At 53.9% G+C, this 17,921-nt stretch overlaps 2 protein-coding genes across 5 annotated transcripts in view; one reads left to right on the top strand and one right to left on the bottom strand.

Annotated features, from left to right (window-relative positions):
* Window positions 1-9,049, top strand: part of TNIP1 (TNFAIP3 interacting protein 1) — a 41,996-nt gene extending 32,947 nt beyond the window's left edge. For 2 of the 4 annotated variants that reach the window (XM_033096913.1, XM_033096910.1), the window contains 7 exons: window positions 1,401-1,529; window positions 3,631-3,762; window positions 4,871-4,996; window positions 5,527-5,592; window positions 6,083-6,274; window positions 7,667-7,757; window positions 8,295-9,049. In XM_033096913.1, the coding sequence (XP_032952804.1) occupies window positions 1,401-1,529; window positions 3,631-3,762; window positions 4,871-4,996; window positions 5,527-5,592; window positions 6,083-6,274; window positions 7,667-7,757; window positions 8,295-8,329 (771 nt within the window). In that variant the 3' untranslated portion in view covers window positions 8,330-9,049. Of the gene's footprint in view, window positions 1-1,400; window positions 1,530-3,630; window positions 3,763-4,870; window positions 4,997-5,526; window positions 5,593-6,082; window positions 6,275-7,666; window positions 7,758-8,235 lie in introns of all 4 variants that reach the window. The other 2 variants (XM_033096912.1, XM_033096911.1) reach the window with 2 other exon arrangements.
* Window positions 9,050-9,581: 532 nt separating this feature from the next.
* Window positions 9,582-17,828, bottom strand: GPX3 (glutathione peroxidase 3). The gene is made up of 5 exons (XM_033096916.1): window positions 17,662-17,828; window positions 12,765-12,918; window positions 11,506-11,623; window positions 10,968-11,067; window positions 9,582-10,568 (listed from the first exon to the last, which is right to left on the bottom strand). Exons 1-5 carry the CDS (start codon window positions 17,746-17,748, stop codon window positions 10,347-10,349), a joined length of 681 nt encoding a protein of 226 aa, XP_032952807.1. The 5' UTR covers window positions 17,749-17,828; the 3' UTR covers window positions 9,582-10,346.
* Window positions 17,829-17,921: the final 93 nt, after the last annotated feature.

Raw genomic sequence — 17,921 nt, 5'->3', positions numbered from 1 at the left:
CTTTCCTGATCCTGTTACAACTTAAAAAGGAAAGGCCACTTGACCCCCAGACTCATGGGAGATTTTATTTATGTCGCAATGTCTTCCCCTTTGTGGAAACTGGGCCCAGGCTGCTTTTGCGTAGCTTAAAAATGGGCATTTTCATGACAGATTGCATTTCAGAGTTTGCTCTCATCATGTGACGCCCAGGGGCCTTACCTGAGCGGTCTGCCTGCCTCAGTGACCGCTCCTTAACTTGAAGAGGCGTGTTCCGGAGGACGCTGCCTAACTTTTCTTTTGAGTGCGGTCACATCTTGTGACTGTGAGCCAGACCCCTGGCTCACATCAGTAGGTGGACAAGTCCCTGGATCTGACAGCGCCTCTCTTTCAGCTGGAGGAAGGCGGCAGGTTTCAAGACAAAGCTGGGCCCTGCAGATAAGGACACATGGCGACAGAGGCCGTGCTAATTCTGGAGCCTCTGTAGTGGGAGCCCAGAGCAGCTCCCACACCTCTTGACAAAGGTTGCCCTCAGCAATCTCTGACTGTCCTCTCATATTTTAAATACTTCCTTTGACTTGCAAATAGGGAGAGCAGCAAATGAGGAGACCTGGGCTCTAGCCTCAGCTCGGTGTGTGGCCTGGGATGAGTCACCTCCCCTCCCTGCACATTTCATTTCCCATCGAATAAAGGAGCTAGGACTTGACGTTCTCTAAAGGCCAGTCCAGCTGTGGCCCTCTGCAGTGAAGAAGCCCTGCCTTTCCATCGCGGGTGTTGGAGCAGTATTTCTACCTTGAAGCCTTCCCTCGTTTCTTCTCAGCTTTAGTGCTTTCTTTTAGCCTGAGTACTCTTTCTTTTGGAGGAACACTTTCTGCGTTATGCTACATGTATTTCTTTGAGTGTCTTCTGCCCTCTCGGTTCAGAGACTGTAAGAGCGGAAAGGTCCTTTAGAGATCCTCTTGTGGTTTATTTATCATTTTCTGTGTGTCACGTAAGATCCCTGTGCAAATCTGGCAGAAACTATGGCTTTTGTCTCTAGAAAATTGCACAGACAAAATCTGGCATTCAGGTTTAGGGCTCCCTGACCTCCTGAAGCTCCTCTGTGACTCAGGTTCAGCACCCTTTACCCATGACTGATAGGTGGCTTAGACCAGAGAGTGCTGTGACATGCCCCAGGTCTCAGCTCGCTGGTGTCAGGACCCAGGGCCTTTCACGCAACCAAAGTGCCTCTTCTTTGAGGACAGGACCCCGTGGGCATTAGCACTCTAAGCCTGGGTGCCTTGTACGGTGCACTGTGAGCGAGCATTGTGGGGCTGCTGAGGGAGCGAGAGGGGGCTTGCCTGCGTGAGGGGTGGCACAGGCAGGGCAGGCAGTCCCGGCCTCCTGGAGAAGCCTCCTGCTTACCAACCCTGTGCTCTCTGCAGACTGACAAGGAGCGACTGACAGAAGAGACCAAGGAGCTGCTTCAGAAGGTCAAGTACCTGCAGGATCAGCTGAGTCCACTGACCCGGCAGCGGGATTACCAGGAAAAGGAGATCCAGCGGCTCAATAAGGTGGGCGCCTTGGCCCTGGTCCCTTGGGCAGGCAGAGCTTCCCTGAGCCCACCTGCAACGCCCACCCATCTCTCTAGTTCGTGTGACCATCTGCTCAGGAGGGGCTACTCCTGGGTCATGGCCCTGGCGCTGCGGGCCTTGGTGCCGCCTCATGGTTCCCCACCTCTGCCGGTCCCTCCGCTCACGCTGAGTGGTGTGGGCTCTGGCCTGAGTCTGTGCTCACTCCCCCTCCATGGCCTTGGACGCGCGGTTTCCTCACACGGTGCCGCTCTGCCTGTTGTTCGGGCTCAGCGAGGCCTTCCCCGACTCATTCACATCACCGTGTTCTGTATACTAGAGTACCAGCAACTTCTTTCACACCTCTTCTCACGTTTTCTTGTGATTACCTATTTAACATTGTGTCTTCTCCTGCAGTGGTGGGAGGTGTACGTCTTTGCCAGGGCATATACCCCCAGCGCCTGGCACCGAGCACGTGTTCGTTGCTCATCCACCACTGAACAGAGTGGATGAGCACAGGCCCGAGGGTTCCCGCCCTCGAGAAGTGGGATCTGGGGTGGAGGCTGAAACGCTGTCCTCTGAGCCAGGGCGAGTGGCAGTGGGCTGGGCCGGGGTGGGGGCTGGTTTTCGTCCCAGCTCAGACACTGGACCCTCCTCTCGGGGCCTCAGTGTTGCCATCTGATCCCTGGTTGGACTCACTCTAGCCCTGCTCACCTTCAGGGCAGAGGTTAGAAGAGGGAGCTTTGAGAGGAAATCTGCTCTGCAGGCCTGGAGGACTTGTTGAGTCTGGCTCACCTTTTCCCTTCCATTTTGGTGTTTGAAAAGCATTGACTATGCTGAGTCTGGAGCCCTGTGACCTGTTCTCAGAGAAAAGAATGATTTATCCCGAGTCGGGAAATTTGGGGTCTGAATCCAGGCAGGATGTTGTACGTGGCGCTGATTGGAGAGATGACCCAGGCAGAATCACTGCCGTCCAGGTTTCCTGGAACAGCTGGGGACAGAGACGCTGATGTGGAGGACTGTACAAGGCTCTCCCTGTCCCTGGAGCTCACTCAGTCTTCTCACCTCGAAATGGGTCGAATGGAATAGGAGGATGAAGGGGAGCCACATATTCCCTTGCAGCACCCTAAATTGACTCTTGGCTCAGCAGTTGCCTTGTGTTTCTGGGGGAGTCGAGGAGACCAAGTGGGGGCCCAGGTCCAAGTTGGGGAAGGTTTCCTTTATATCCCACGGTCCACGGAAGCACCATGTGCAATGCTGATGTGTGGCGAATAGAGACCCTGCTGGCCCGGGAGCTGAGGTCCAGGTGCCGATGAGGGTGGCCAGTCTCGAGAGGTGGTCCAAAGTCCCCAAGTAATACGTTAGCGGGGTTGAAGGAGTAGACCAGTTAATGGAAACCTTTTAAGAAGATGTGAGCACACAATTTACGTAAAAGAAAGAGTTTTGTGAGCATGGTAGGAAAGGGTGTTTTTTTTCTCTTTTCAAATGTTGTTTGGTGATGTTTCAGCCCATTTTCAGGTTTAGAAAAGTTAAATAAGTCGAAATTAAAATCCAGTCTAAGCTAACTTCAGAAGAGGTGAGGATGGAAGGGTTGACCTGGCGGGAATGGGCTGTGGAAGCTGAAGAACCTCAGGGCAGGGCAGTTGTCGAGGAGACTGAAGGCTTCCCCAAAGGACTTAATATCCCTCCTGGGTGTGGGTGCTGGAATTGAGCCACACCTGCTCCGGGAAGGGGAGATTCTCCCTTCTAGCTAAAGATCCCAGGTTAGGCTGCTGGTTAGGAGCACACAGTGGGGTTGAATCCCTGCTTTGCCTCTTACTAGCTGTGTGACTTTGGACAAATCACTTCAGGTCTCTGAACCTCAGTTTTCACATCTATAAAATGGGGATGATGATCATAGTCTTTTGTTCCAAGAACTGTGGAGAGGATTCAATGAAATGATGTGTGGATAGTGTTAATAACTAAGGCAACATTTATTAAATCGTGGTGGTGGTTATTATTATCAGTATTATCAGGAAGGGGTTCCCTGAGAATGACCCCTCCAATGGGATCTGACTTCCTGGGCTTTTGCTGATGGGCCCATCTCCTCTCTTCCTGATCCCAGGCCCTGGAGGAAGCACTGAGTATCCAGGCCTCCCCATCATCTCCCCCAGCAGCTTTTGGGAGCCCGGAAGGAGCTGGGGGCCTCCTAAGAAAACAGGAGCTGGTCACACAGAACGAATTGCTGAAACAGCAGGTGAGCCTGAGGGGACAAGGCCAGGTAGGAGGTGCTCAGTGGGAGCTGGAGCATTCCTGAGGGCCCAGGATGGGCTTGCAATCACGTGGAAGCTGTATAACCAGGACCCTGGCCTGGTTATATAGGTTTGTCCTTTCCAGCCGTGTGTCCCTAACTAGGTCATTTTCCTGCCACTTCTGTGATTTAGCCACATCTATACCGCAACTGTGCTACTATTTACCTAGTATTTTAAAAATAAATTAGTTTCATTAAATGTAATTAAGAGGGAGCTTTATATCACAACTATAAATAGAAAAAACTGTTTATTATTTGCCATATATAGAAAGTAACCATAAGCAAGAAATATAGTAAAAGCAAAACAGTGTTATTGAACTTGAGCTAGATACTCTTGTCTCAGAAGACTCTGCACTTGAGTCCATTTTCCCTTTGTTTAAGGGAAATGAACACATACTAGAAAGGCATTAAAGACATACTAGCATAAACCGGAGACTTTTCTCCTGGAGGAGCAGAGGAGGTTTGAAAGGAGATTGAAAAGGTCATGGCTCTCCCATGTGTTTCTATGGGAGCCATGCTTTGGATCCTCCTGCGTCATCTCAGACCAGTCAGAGTCTCACTGACCTGCCTTAAGGATGTGAAACTGCAGGTGCAGAGACAGAGGCAGGGCCTTGTCCCAGCCCCTTCCCTGCCGGGCACCCTGGGAGACCTGGGAGAGTTTTGTAGGCCGTCTGCTCTCTGAGCTGGTTTTCCACCCACACGGTGGTCCTGTGGCCTCCGCCTCCCTGAGGCTGGAGCAGAGTGAAAGGACTGGACTGGCTGATGGCTGTCAATGTTTTTGTTCCCTCAAAGCCATGGACCCCTTGTTTAAATAAAGCCCTGTGTTAAAACCGAGAATATAAACTAGAGGGACCTAGAACTACTGTTTGAAGTTGGGGGTGTGGCTGGAGGTGTACCCATTCCCTTCCCTACAGGGGCTGTCGAGACAGGGTGATATGATGTCTGTGACTCCCAGTAGCAGGCCTGGGTTTCTGGGCCCGAGTAGGTCTGCGCCTGCGCTCAGAACGGCCCTTCCTTTCTTACCCTGCTGCCTTCTCCCCTCCCTTCTCTCCAGGTCAAGATCTTTGAGGAGGACTTCCGGAGGGAGCGTAGCGATCGAGAGCGCATGAATGAGGAGAAGGAAGAGCTGAAGAAGCAGGTGGAGAAACTGCAGGCCCAGGTCACCCTGTCGCATGCCCAGGTGACAGGCGCTCCACCAAGGAAGGGGCTGTTGGCCTGTCCTCACAGGGAGGGGGACATGCATTGGAGGGTCCCTGGTGAGACTGGATATCGGAGACTCGCTGGTTCTGCTGCTAAATTTCTGTGCACCTCAGCAAGACCCTTCCCCTCTGTGACCTCTAGCTCTGGCTTTTCACAATCAGTTTGGATGCCTTTAGAGAGCAAATTCAGGAACTGGTCCTGAGCCAGCCACCCACTCTCTCACAGAATGCAACTGAAAATGATAATATGGAAGCACAGAAGCAGGGAGGCTCACGGGAACCCTCCTGACAGGCGTTCAGACTTCCCATGAGTAGGCCTTACCTGTAGCCAATGGCTTGGGCTGTGCTGTGTCCCCTAAGGCTCTTCCTTGGGGCTGGCCAGGCAGGACAGCCCGGACTGGGAGCCCTACTCATCCGTTGGGCAGCCCTGGGGCTGCTTAGGCCCTGGGTCCAAGGTTGGCCGGGGAGCACCTGGGCCAACGATCTTCTCTCTCTCTCCTTCCTTCCTCAGCTAAAGGCATTCAAAGATGAGGAGAAGGCGAAAGAAGCCCTCAAACAGCAGAAGAGGAAAGCAAAGGTGAGGGGGCTTGAGGGAGGAAACAGCCCTTGCCTTGCCTTCCCTTCTTCAGGGAGCTACAGTCTGAAGGGAGAGGCAGTGTTTGTTCAGGTGTCCAACTAACGAATGAGGTGATGTAGGGGGAGCATTTAAATCAGTGCTTGGTGCAGAGTAGGTGCTCACGACACATTAGCTATCATCATTGCTGATATTCTGTGTGTCCATGTGCCAGCCTTCCCTGCGCATGTGACAGCCTTCCCTGCTCATGTGCCAGCCTTCCCTGCACATGTGCCAGCTTTCCCTGCGCATGTGCCAGCCTTCCCTGTACATGTGCCAGCCTTCCTTGTGCATGTACCAGCCTTCCGTGCCCATGTACCAGCTATTCATGCTCATGTACCAGCTTTCAGAGAACTAAAATCCTAAATAAAGAAGGGGAGATAAGATGGGTATCACTGGGGGTGGCCTGTGCAGCCCGTCACAGGCCAGAGCCAGACGTAAGCTTTTCTTACAGGCCTCGGCAGAGCGCTACCACATGGAGCCCCTCCCGGAGCACCTCTGTGGGGCCTACCCCTATGCCTACCCGCCCATGCCAGCCATGGTGCCACACCACGGCTTTGAGGACTGGACCCAGATCCGCTACCCTCCACCTCCCATGGGCATGGAACACCCACCCGCACTCCCCAACTCGCGCCTCTTCCATCTGGTGAGTCTGTGTCCCTCTTTCACTCCAGGACACACATGGAGGCCACCCCAGGCCCTCTCCAGAGGGCAAGGTCAAGTGAGGGTGTCCGAAACTGCATTCTTGGTTCCTTTGGGAACAGCAGTGAGGTGTGCAGGCAGGTGTCCAGGGCCTGGCTCTGGCCTGCTCTCCCAGGGCAAGGTCGCTGAGGGAGGACAGAAAAGGCTGAGCAAGAGAGCAGGGCAGCAAGGAGGGCGCCCTCCAGCTAGCCAGGCCAGGGGTACCAGAGTTTGGGTTTGACATTTTCTTACAACTTTCACATGCAATCGGGTACCACAGATCCTCATCAGACATTCTCTCCCTTGCTTTTTCCTCTTCTTCTCGTCTCTGTTTTCAGTTTCTTTTCCTTTTCTCTCTTGTTGCTTTCTTTTCTTTTCCTTGCTTATGATTCTTTCTCCAAACAGCTGCGGTCTCCTGTTCCATTCTCTCCATGTCTCTGCCACCACCCCCTCAGGTATCCCCACTCTCACCTGGACAAATGAGAGCAGCCTCCTGTCCGGGCTCTCTGAGCTTCTCTCCCTATGACCATTCTGTACACACATATTCTTTAAACACTGGTGTAGTGCAGGGCTTAAGAGATGGACTCTGGGCTTACAGAGAGCTGATTCTAATAGAAGTTTGGCCACTTTCCTAGATGGATGACCTTCAAAAAGTTACTTAACCCCTCTGAGTCCCCGTTTCCTTACCTGTAAAATGGGAGTGGCAACCTGGGTTGTTTAGGGATTCGACTATAGTCGGCCCTGCATATCACAGGTTCTACATCGAGGATTCAGTCAACGGTAGATTGAAAATATTTTGGGGAAAAAAGTTATATTGTTGCTGACGTGTACCATGTAGTTAAGCCTTTGATGGTTGTGTCTGTACTAAACATGTACAGACTTTCTTCTTGTCATCATTCCCCAAACAATACAGTATAAGAACTATTTACATAGCATTTACATTGTATTAGGTATTGTAAGTAACCTAGAGATGATTTGAAGTATACAGGAGAATGTACACAGGATATATGCAAATACGACAGCATTCCCTATAGGGGACTTGGGCATCTCGATTTGGGTGTCCTTGGGGGGGTCCTGGAACCAGTCCCCCGAAGATACCAAGGGACAACTATATACTTGATTAACATGTACTTAGTACTGTTTTAGTATGGTACCGTGTTTCCCTGAAAATAAGACTGGGTCTTATATTAAGGTTTGCTCCAAAAGACGCATTAGGGCTTATGTTCAGGGGATGTCATCCTGAAAAATCATGCTAGGGCTTATTTTCCAGGTAGGTCTTATTTTCGGGAAAACACGGTAGCTGCTATTGTAATTTTTGAGTGTGGTTTCTGATTACTAAGTACCAGATTTGTTGCAGCCGGAATACACTTGGCGGCCACCCTGTGGGGGGATGCGCAATCAGACCTCCCAAGTAATGGACTCGCCTACGGCCAGGCCTGCAGAACCAGGTAAGCGTGATCCCCTAGGACAGAGGAGTTTTGTAAGAGTCGCAGCTGCTCAGAAACGGAGCCAGCTCTGCTAGGAGGGAGTGTGCCCTTTCACAGGTGTGCAGGCAGAGGCTGCAGGTGACTGGGGGGAGTGTGGTTGGAAGGAGGGATTGGGCTGCTCCTTCATTTTCTCGTGTTCCCAGCAGAACCCTGGAGTTTCGGTCGAGCCCCTCGGAGGCTGCCCTGATGAGGGGCAGAGAGGGTGGCCAAAGGGCAGGGCTCGCCCCCCTTCCAGAACTGCTCCACTTTTGGGATCTTGAGCCAGACTGACTAGGCTCCAACACTTCCTAGATCAGGGACTTGGGGCAAGTTTTTTACAACCTCTCTGTGCTTCAGCTCCCTACATCTAAGTGCTAACTGCACTTAGCCAAGGGCCTGGCTAAGTGACGTGCAGTAACTCTTGCTGTTATTTTCACTGTGACTCGATTGGTTTCCACAGGACTTTGAAACCTGCTATACCACGTCATCTTTAAGCCCTCAACATGTTTGTTTCTTTAGACTCCACAAAAAACAACCGCGAGGGGCCTCAATGAAACCAGATTGCATCACTTGGCTCCACCTTCGTCTTGCAGAGCCCGCTGACCTCAGATTATTGAAAAACTAGAGGCCATGTGCTCTGTGTGGCCAAAGCCTCAGCCAGACAGGAAGCTGAGATGGGTGACCAGTTTGGGAGGCTCCACCCAGGTTTCCATCGGGCCCCATCTTTGGAGTGACCAGGAAAAAGTCACTGTCCTGCCACCTAGTGGAGAGGCCTCATCCTGCTTTGACCTGCCATCCTTTGTGGAATCCACCGGGGGACGTCAATCTCAAGAGTGGGATGCAGCTGAGACCCCTTTCTCTTGACACTTCCCCAAAAGTGGTTCCAGCCCCTCTGGGGACCACGTTCAATTCATATGTATGTTTAAGTTTGCTTCAAGCTCTGTAGTAGCAGGACCTGCCTCATGCCCATCCCTTCCCCTCCAAGAGGAGGCGTGGGAAGAATGGGTTTGCCTCCAGGAGCAGAAGAGAAGGACAGGATGTTCTGCCGTGGGGTCCTCAATCTCTGCCCACGGCAGGCTTGCTACCACCACCACAGCCTGGGAAAAAGGCCACGCCAGCCACATCCACGAAGAGGCCCAGCCTGAGGCAGTCAGGCTTTAGGCCTCACCACTGGAGGCTTGTGGTGCTGGAGGCCCAGATTGGGACGGCTGTCCGTCCCTGGGCAGCTCTTTGCATGAAATCTTGGACATAAATCCAAGTGCAAGTTTCTGTAACGGTGTTCTTTTATGTCTCGGCTAATGTTCCCCTCCTAGTCAGAGTACTGCTTTCCTCGTCCCTGCCCTCTCTGCCCTGTTCCCCCCAGTCTCCCGAGAGCATCGCCGTTACTCTTGGCTGATACATCCTGGGGCCGTGCTCAGAGCTTCCATGACAGTGGAGCATCCAGGGACAGTGGAAGGAGCCTGGGCTGGGAATCAGGCGACCTGGGTCCAAATTCCAATCTTACATCTCACTCGTCAGGAGACATTAGGCAAGGCCTGGCCCTTCTGTGAGCCTCAGTTTCTTCACCTGTCAAATGGAACACCTCACCTCAGCCCTAGCCACCGTGGAGAATTGTGGGAGGGAATGAGAGTAGATGTGAACTAGTTTTATAAACTCCAGATGCTGAGTGAGAAGCATAGTGGGCCTAGATAGAAACCAAAAAGCAGGGGCCTAAAGGACTCTCTTCATTTCTTTTCTCATTCCCAACCCCGCCACCCACCGCCAGCTGTGGTGGCCCCATTGAGGAAGCACAAGAGTAGACTCAGCTGCTGCAGAAAGGCCTTTATTGGGCAGACAGGGGTGAGTCTAATGCCAATGGGCCAGGGTGAGCAGTGAGGGCACATTCTCCGAAGTAGTGGGGGTGGCATCCCTGCCCGGGGGCCTCAGCCTGAATGCACTAAGGGCTGGCCCTTCCGACAGGCTCAGGGGAGGTCCGCCCACAAGGGCTTCGGGCCCCTCCTTCATGGAGAAGCCACCCCTGACATGGGGAACGTGGCCCTTGCTCTCACATCTGCCTTGGCTGCTCAGGGAGCACTGTGGGGTGGGGTAGGGGGCTGGGAGGGCCCTTCAGGAAGGAAAGAGCTGTATGATGGAGAGGAGAGAGGTCGGGCAGTGTGGCGAACCCAGAAACTTCTGGGCACTTCAGTGGTGGTATTTGGAGGCAGTGGCAGATGCTGACCCCAACGCTGAGGTCTAGGTACAGCAGAAGGGTTGGATCTAGCGCTGGTTTTTTCCTTTGGGCTCAGCTGAAAGTGAATTGTTGTCATTGGAGCAGAGAACTGGAGAGAAAGGGGTGTTATTCTCTAGTACTCTCCACGGTACAAAGCTGTGGGCACACGTATTGGTGCACACTCCTACAGGGAGACACGTGGCTGCACACACACGTGCATCCCCACACAACTAGGCACACGTTTGTGTAATGGGGGGGTGTGTGGTGGGAGTGTGGTGTGGCTGGAGAAATGGGTTCCTTCCTGAACTGTCCCTCCGCAGCCCTGCATGATGGACATGGCAGGGCGGGGGGGCAGGCCTCAGTTACTTCCGCGAGACTCCCAGGGCTGCCTGCCGCTTCATGTAGGACAGGATGTCCATCTTGATGTTGCTGACCGTGGTCCGGTGGTACCAGCGCATGATGGGTACACCGTCTGGCCCCACCAGGAACTTCTCAAAGTTCCAGCGGATGTCATGGATCTTCATGGGATCCCAGAAGAGGCGGCTAGGTGAGCCCAGGAGCTCCGTGGTGGGAGGACAGGAGTTCTGGAACAGGGGAGAGAGGAACATTAACCCTGGGTGGGGCCCCTCCCGCTCTTCCTCCTAGGCCTTCCTCGGGGTAGGACAGCCTGGCAGTGAGGAAGTGCCAGTTTGTGGAGCTCGAAGACCGAATCCCAGAACCATCTTTAGCTCTAGCTGATTGTGAAACCTGATTAGCTTCTCCCTTCTGGGGCCCTGGCTGTGACGTACTGGTAAAACAGCCTGCTGAGATCCTAGGGTCTGCAAAGCCCACCAGTTGGAACAATAGATGCCAAGAGCCCAGGAGCAGGGCAGGGTGGCACAGGCCTTGTCTCTACATGAGCTGGGGCCTAGAGCAGCTGGAGGCCAGTCCGCAGCCAGCGGCAGTGGGCAGACGGGCTCCCGCAGAGGTGGCCGTGCACTCACCTTCAGGAACGTGTAGACCTTCTGCTCTTTCTCCCCGTTCACATCTCCTTTCTCAAAGAGTTGGAAATTGGGGACGAAGCCTCCACCTGGTCGGACATACCTGGAGGAATGTTCTTATGTGGGTCTCAAGGAGATGGTTGGGCACAGGGCTCAGAAATGAGAGGAAGGGACAGCAGGGGCGGGGGTATTAGGAATCCGGACCGTACTCCATAGTGGGCCGTGGGAGCCAATGAATGTTGACTGGCTCGGCATACTGTGGGTCTGCCGTCGTCTTTTTCCAGTTTGGTACTTTCTCAGTCACCCTGTCCTCCCCCCACGTCACCCTCACCACCAGTCAGCCCTGTGGCTCTCCCTTTTTTCCTCCCGTCTTCCCCTCATTTCACTAAACGGGGGTTCCTGGAATGGGAGAGTTGTTTTGGTGGCTGATAAATCCATCATGAGTTGGGGCCAATGCAAGAGAGGCCTGAAGCCTGAGGCGGGGCACAGGGCGGGTGTGCGGGATGGAGGCGCTTCCTTAGGACGCTGCGTGAGCACTCACTTGAGGGTAGGTAGGATCTCCGAGTTCTCTCCTGGCTCCTGTTTTCCGAATTGGTTGCAGGGGAAGCCCAGAATGACCAGGCCGAATGGTTCAAGCTCTTCCTGTAGTGCATTCAGTTCTGGGCCAGGGAGAGAGAGAAGGGGGGTGACCTGGTGAGCAGCCCCGCCGCATCCACACCGTAGAAATCACGGGCCTGACGGGGGCTCTTGCCTAAGATTACTCAGCGAATGTGTCAATGTTGGAATTCAAGTCCCGTCCTCCTGACTCTAAGCTGGATAGGTTGGAGGTTTTAGGGGAAAGAAAGTAATACCCTTTCTCAAATCAGTAGTCAGTCACCCCCCCCCCACTGCCAAGGCAGGGCTCCTTCAGGACTCTGAGGATTGAGTTTCCTGGAGCAAGAACCATCCATTGCTGGGAGAAACCAGAGGACTTCCCTGGGGGTAGGGGGCTCACAACCCTCCTAGACTCTGGGAATTCAGGGATCCGAGGAAGGCCCTGGCCCTGCTCCCTCAGTGTCTCCTGGTCTGTACAAGCCAGCACCCAACCTATCTCTTGCACAAACACACTGCTCTATTGCAAGGGCTTGACACCAGCATTCTAGACAGCAGCCCCTGCCGATGGCCATCCAGCCCTCTGTCGTTCCACTTCCAGAAATCTGCCTGATTGCCAGGCAGAACATTCAGGGTCAGACTGCTCTCACCTCCTGGCCCCTCCCACCAGACTGCTCAGCCCCAGAGCAGTTTCCTGTGGGTGCTGCCAGCTGCCTTTGGCCTGCTTGGTCCGTCTTCACTCTGCCTCAACTAAGAAGGAGTGAGGATACCAGGGCTCAAGAAACCTAGCTGAAATGGCCTCGGGCTCGTTGCCTGCTTTCCAGATAAGGGCCAAGAGAAGCGCTAAGGCAGATGCCGCTGAGGACAAATGAGAACTTCTCAGCAAGACAAAGCTACCATTCCTTACTCCGGTGAAAGGATACTTCGGGCACAAACCCAACCTCCTCCATCCCTCTGCTTTTCAGGCAGTTGAGGTGCCCAGGGATAAAGAAAGATAACAATCTTCCGGAACATGTTCAAAGGCAATCGGACCTCAGGTTTAGATAATGATCTTCACAAAACCATGGAACACAGAATTGAGATACACGGTTTGGAATCTCATGGACAGGCACCCCTTCCCCCTTACACCAGAAGAGTGCTTATGACTGACATATGCCCAACTGGCAGAAACAGCCCCAAATAAAGCAGGCAGAAGGGGTGGGCTCTTACCAATGTACTGGCTCGTCAGGCCTCAGTAGCTGGCCACGTTGACAAACAGGACGTATTTGCCAGCATACTGCTTGAAGGGGATGTACTCCTCCCCATTGAGGGTGAGGGCGCCATAGTCATAGATGGTGCCACTCACGCCAGCATAGCAGTCCGTCTGCAACAGAAGACCAGCGCCGGAGCGGTTAAAGCTGGAAAGGAACTTCGATATCTCCATTTTCAAGATAACGAAAGATTATCTTGAAGTCTTTCAAGACCACCCTAAGCACTGGAACTGGACTAGAATCAAGGTCTCCTAATACCCTGTGCAAGACAATGATAATGAAAGCACTGCGTATGCTGGTGAGTGCTGTGGGGACCTGCAGAATTACTGGGATCATTACTTCATATCACATGTCAATTTATAAACATTGGCGTCCCGGGCTCTGAGGGACACTACCCTGATAGGCGTGGTTGCCTTACTAGATGGGCTGATGGAGACTGGTTGGGTGGCTGGTGCAATAATCCAGGCAAGTGATGGTGAGGGCCTGAACTGGACCACGGTGAAGGAAGAGCTGAGCAGGAAGAAGGCAGCGGCAGTATGGCCAGTGGTGAGATTCAGACGTTCCAAACCTGGAGGTCTGGACAGCTGAGGCTGTTGTTATAAAATAGGCACAGAGGAATAGGAGCCAGGAATGGGGAAAGGCCTGCCGTGAGAATGCAGTAAGGTGGAGAGGGTAACGCACAGCGCCTGAAACATAGGAGACGTTTCCTGTAAGGGAGCACTTGTGACGATGACCATTGTGCCTTCCTCTGGCCAGCTGCTGCTCCAAAGTCAACCTCCAGAACAAGGAGGGACAGCATACAAGGGACTGCAAGTTGGGGGACGTGGATTCCATATCCAGCTCTGCCACGAACTCCCTGGATGGACCTTTCTCTTCTCTGGGCCTGTTTCCTTTTCTAAAATGAGAGCCTTGAACAGGATCAGCTGTTCTCACCCATGACGGCTTGAGAGCGTCTTTGCAGTGGGAGAGGAAGGGATGGGATGATTAGCAAGTGTTAGGTTGCACTTGACTGCACTCTGCCTCCCCCTCATCCTTGGCCCAGACTACAAAAAATCTGGGTCTACTCTTGAAAGGGTGTCATGATATCAGTAGCACAATGAGCAGGTGGGCCGGTGGTGATGGGAAAGCAAAGAGCTTGCCACCGTTGTTTCAGGTAACCTCTAAGCTGCTTTCTGGCCCTGACATCATATGAGAGGTGGAAAGGCAATAAACAAATCGAGTGCAAACTATTATAGACCGGGAGAGAGGGAGACAGGGGATAGGAGTTAGAGAGGCAAATCCACGCCCTCTCTTCCCATCAATCCTGGAAGACTTGCTGTTGAAGTGAAGCACCTCGGCCCAACTGGCTGAAGGAAGCTGTCTGGGCTGGCAGGGTGTGGTCCCAGGAGGGCGGAGAAAAGCTGCCTCTGTCTTGAAGATGCCACAGGCCTGCTGAGCCAGGTGAGGCTGGGTCCCTCTGTTCCCTGACAGCTGCGAGCTCTCTTGGCTTTGGTGCACATTCCCTGCTTTACATTAGTCTAATATTCCATGCCCCGTGACGTTTGGTGGGTGCTGGGAGCAGGCCTCAGACCTCCACTCAATATTCCTCCAGCCCCTGAGCCTCCTTGGTCCCAGCTGGGGTCATTTCTACCTCGAAGTACAAACAACTAGGGCACAACAAACACAGCCCAGCGGCCACAGAGGTCTAGCAGCCAGAAGGCAAGGCCTCCCTGCCCTGTCCCCCCGCCCAATCTCTGGGAAATAGAGAAAGAGCCAAGAGGTTGTCCAAATAACGAAAGCTTGTAAACATCAGAAGGATCAGCTTCTGGGTACTGTTTCCGGGTGGGGGTGGGGCAAGGGGCATCTCCTCTCATTAGGTTTTAAACGTTTGCTAGCTCTGTAGCCCTAGGCAAATCACTCTGACTCTCTGAGCGAGGGTAGTACCAACTGCCTCCAAAAATGGCTGTGAGACCCTATTGGCAGATCAAACTGTCTTGAAAGGCTCTTGGAAAGAAATCACCACATCAAGGGATAGCGATTTTTCTGCCTGCAGTTAGGGTAAAGGGCCCTGTTGTTCCCACATTGTTGTGAAGAGGGCTTTGATGTTCCCCAGCCAATCTGAAGACCGCCCCCCCCCCCCCCCCCCCCCCCCCCCCCCCCCCCCCCCCGCTCTCCCATCTGAAGAAGATGTCTCCCGGAGGAGGGACAAGTGACAGAGCTTGCAGGATTTCTACTGGGGCCCAGTGAGGTGAGTGCAGTGGGTTCAATGCGCTCAGAGAGTGGCCCGGGGTGGGGGAAGCCAGGGCCTGCACTCCCCCGGGCACTGCAGCCAGTTCTTCCTTGAGCCCTTTTCCTTCCTCTGGGCCTATGGAATCCCAGAGCCCTGCACCTTAAACAGGGGAGGCCAGAGGAGACGGAGGGGTAGGCCGTGAGAGTGCCTCAATCCTCACACAGTTGCACCAGACAGGAGAGCTCTGATGGCTCGAGAGCTGGAAGCGGGTAGAGACTCAGCCAGGACCCCGGCTGGCGGGCTTGGGCTGCTGGTCTTGTGTCTCTCTCCTCTCCCGTCTTCCTACTCCCATCAGTGTGATGCTGTGGAAAGAAAACTAGACTGGGGCCAGGAGATCTGAGTTCTGGGCCTGGCTGGGCCTCTGACTCTGACCACTCCTTTCCTGGCTCCTCCATTGTGAGATGCGGTCCGATGCAGTGCTGGCTTAAGCGCCCTTCAGCTCTGTCAGCCTGTGGTTCCACGATTTCTCCGCCTGGTTTAGTCACCTAGAAACCAGCGGTTACTAGGATCCTGTGCACGTGAGCAGTTGTTACTCTCTCCAGCTTCTGCAGTGCTTTTATAGAGCAAGGACAGGGAGCCTTGGCAACCTTAAGCTGGACTGGAGAGGGGACATGGCAAGGAAAGGAGGATTCCCTTTGTTCTGTAGCCTGTCCCTTTGAATTGGAAGGAGGCAAACCTCCCTCTGGGGCTGCCCTCTTTTGCCCATCCCATTCTCCATATGCTCCCCACCCCTCCCCTTGGCTCTGGAGTGGGAGTAAGGTAAGTCGCTGAGTCCTAGAATCCAGGGCTAGACATTCAACTGTAAGAATCTGGGAGGAGAGACAGGCATGGCCACCCAGACTCTCATTAGCTAGCAAGTCGTAGCTGGTTGCATCTGATATGGTCACACCTCACCCTAAGACGACGAGACCCTACCCATCCTGTTCTCTCTGAATCCATCTGTTTCTCCCCAGAGTTCTGCAGAGAACACAGTGTGATGAGTTATTCATGGGGGTCCATGTTCTTCCCTCTGGCCTGCGTGAGGCAGGGCCCGACCCTCCCTTCTCTTGTTTTCCCCCAACTGAGGGTATAGGGCGGACTCCATGGTGGGGCCTGCCCACACCACCTCCACCCCACACCCTCAGTCTTGAGGTCAGCCCCATCCCTGCCCTGGAAAATGCCTTTTGAGTTGGGGATTATGAACAAGGCTGGATCCAAAGGAGGAGGCTGGGAGGAAGTGGCTTCATAGCCATCTAGTCTCTAGGCTGACAACTCCGAGAAGGAACACACCGAATGGGATTTAGGCTAAGGACAGGACAGGGGATTGAATCAGACAGAAGGAACCCTGTGCTTGGAAGGGGCTTCCTGAGCAGTAGATAGAACTTTGGAAACAGAATCGTGGACTCTTAAGATCTTAGAATAAAGACCCAGAAAATTTTAGAAACACAGAAGCTCTTTTTGAGCTTATGTGTATGTGTGCGTGTGCGTGTGTGTGCATGCGTGCGTGTATGTGTGTGTGTGAGTCTGTGTCTGTGTTGGGCGATTGGAGACAGAAATCTCTCTCTTTGGGTCCATCCCTATGCCTGGCTTTTGCCTCCCTAGGAGGAAGCGAAGAGGAGCAATCTCCAGGGCCCACACTGTGAATATAATCAAACGAGACAGGCATTCTGGGTCACCGCTGGCCTCGGCATCCCCTTCTAGCTAAGAGTCACGCACCCTGCTGGCCATAGACTGAGGCTCAGGAGAATTCTGCCTCTCATGCCGAGCTGGCAGGCCCAGCTTGCTCCAACGACCAGGTGTGCTCAGGACAATATGCGCAATGGGGGGTGGGTTGGGAGGCTGCCCCGGCGGCGCAGGAAGCCTTTCAGAGAACAGTGTGTGGATGTTGCAGCTTCTCCAAGCATCTGCTCTGAAGTCATCAGCTTCATTTCACCGCTGCCCACCCCCCCCACACCTACAGATGGAGAAACAGGACCAGAAAGGAGCAGCGGTCTACTCAGGGTCCTGGGTATTGTGCAGTACCAGTCTGGAGCTTTTTCTGGCACTGATCTCTGCATCTTCTACCAATGCCCCAAATCCAACTGCATTTCTACTTGGGTGTATTATTGGGCTGAAAGAGCCCCCAAGGCAATTCTTCAAAATGGGGACCACCCAGCTGCGTTCTTTCCTTCCTCCTTGGCTGTCAGTCTCCCAAGGAACCTCGTCAGCCAACCAGATGCCAAGTCTCTATCTAGGCCTTTTTCTGTGACTGCACCCCCTTCAGGCCTGACTGGAGCGGAGTAGCTCAGGTCCAGCAGTGACATAGATGTAGCGAGGCACCCCTGAGGTAGCCCTGGGGGAGAATCTCGAACTCCAGGAGAGGGACCTTTCTCCTACCAGGGGCTCTCAGGTCTCCAATAGGTGGAACTGCTTGGAGACTGACGGTCTTGGTGTGGGGGTCCAGGCGGAGTGGGGAGGCAACCGGAGTTAAGGGCGTCCCTCCCACCAAGGTGTTGCCCTTCTGGAGGGGAACCCGGGAAGAGGGGTGCCTCCCAGGAAGATGGACACCTGGGGGCTATGTTCTTTCCCGGACCCCCCACCCTGACCCGCACCCCAGAGGCTCACTCACCTTCGACTTCTCCTGCCCCCAGCTGGACGGGACGAAGCCAGCCAGGAGCAGGGAGAGAAGGCAGGATGCCCGGAGCAGCCGGGCCATGGTGGGCTGCGGGCGCGTTTCGGCTCGCCCAAGACGCTCTCTGATCCCGGGCCACCGTCTGTCTGAGGTGTCCGATGCTCAGGCACCTTTGAAGCCCTCAGCGATGACCAATCCGCGGCTGGCCCGGAGTCCTTGTAGCCAATCGCAGGGCCGCTCGCATTTCAGGGGCGGGC

Source organism: Rhinolophus ferrumequinum, chromosome 24, assembly GCF_004115265.2.
Source record: "Rhinolophus ferrumequinum isolate MPI-CBG mRhiFer1 chromosome 24, mRhiFer1_v1.p, whole genome shotgun sequence".
NCBI lineage: Eukaryota > Metazoa > Chordata > Mammalia > Chiroptera > Rhinolophidae > Rhinolophus > Rhinolophus ferrumequinum.
The sequence above is the reverse complement of the archived record's forward strand: the minus strand, read 5'-3'. Positions and strand labels throughout refer to the sequence as shown.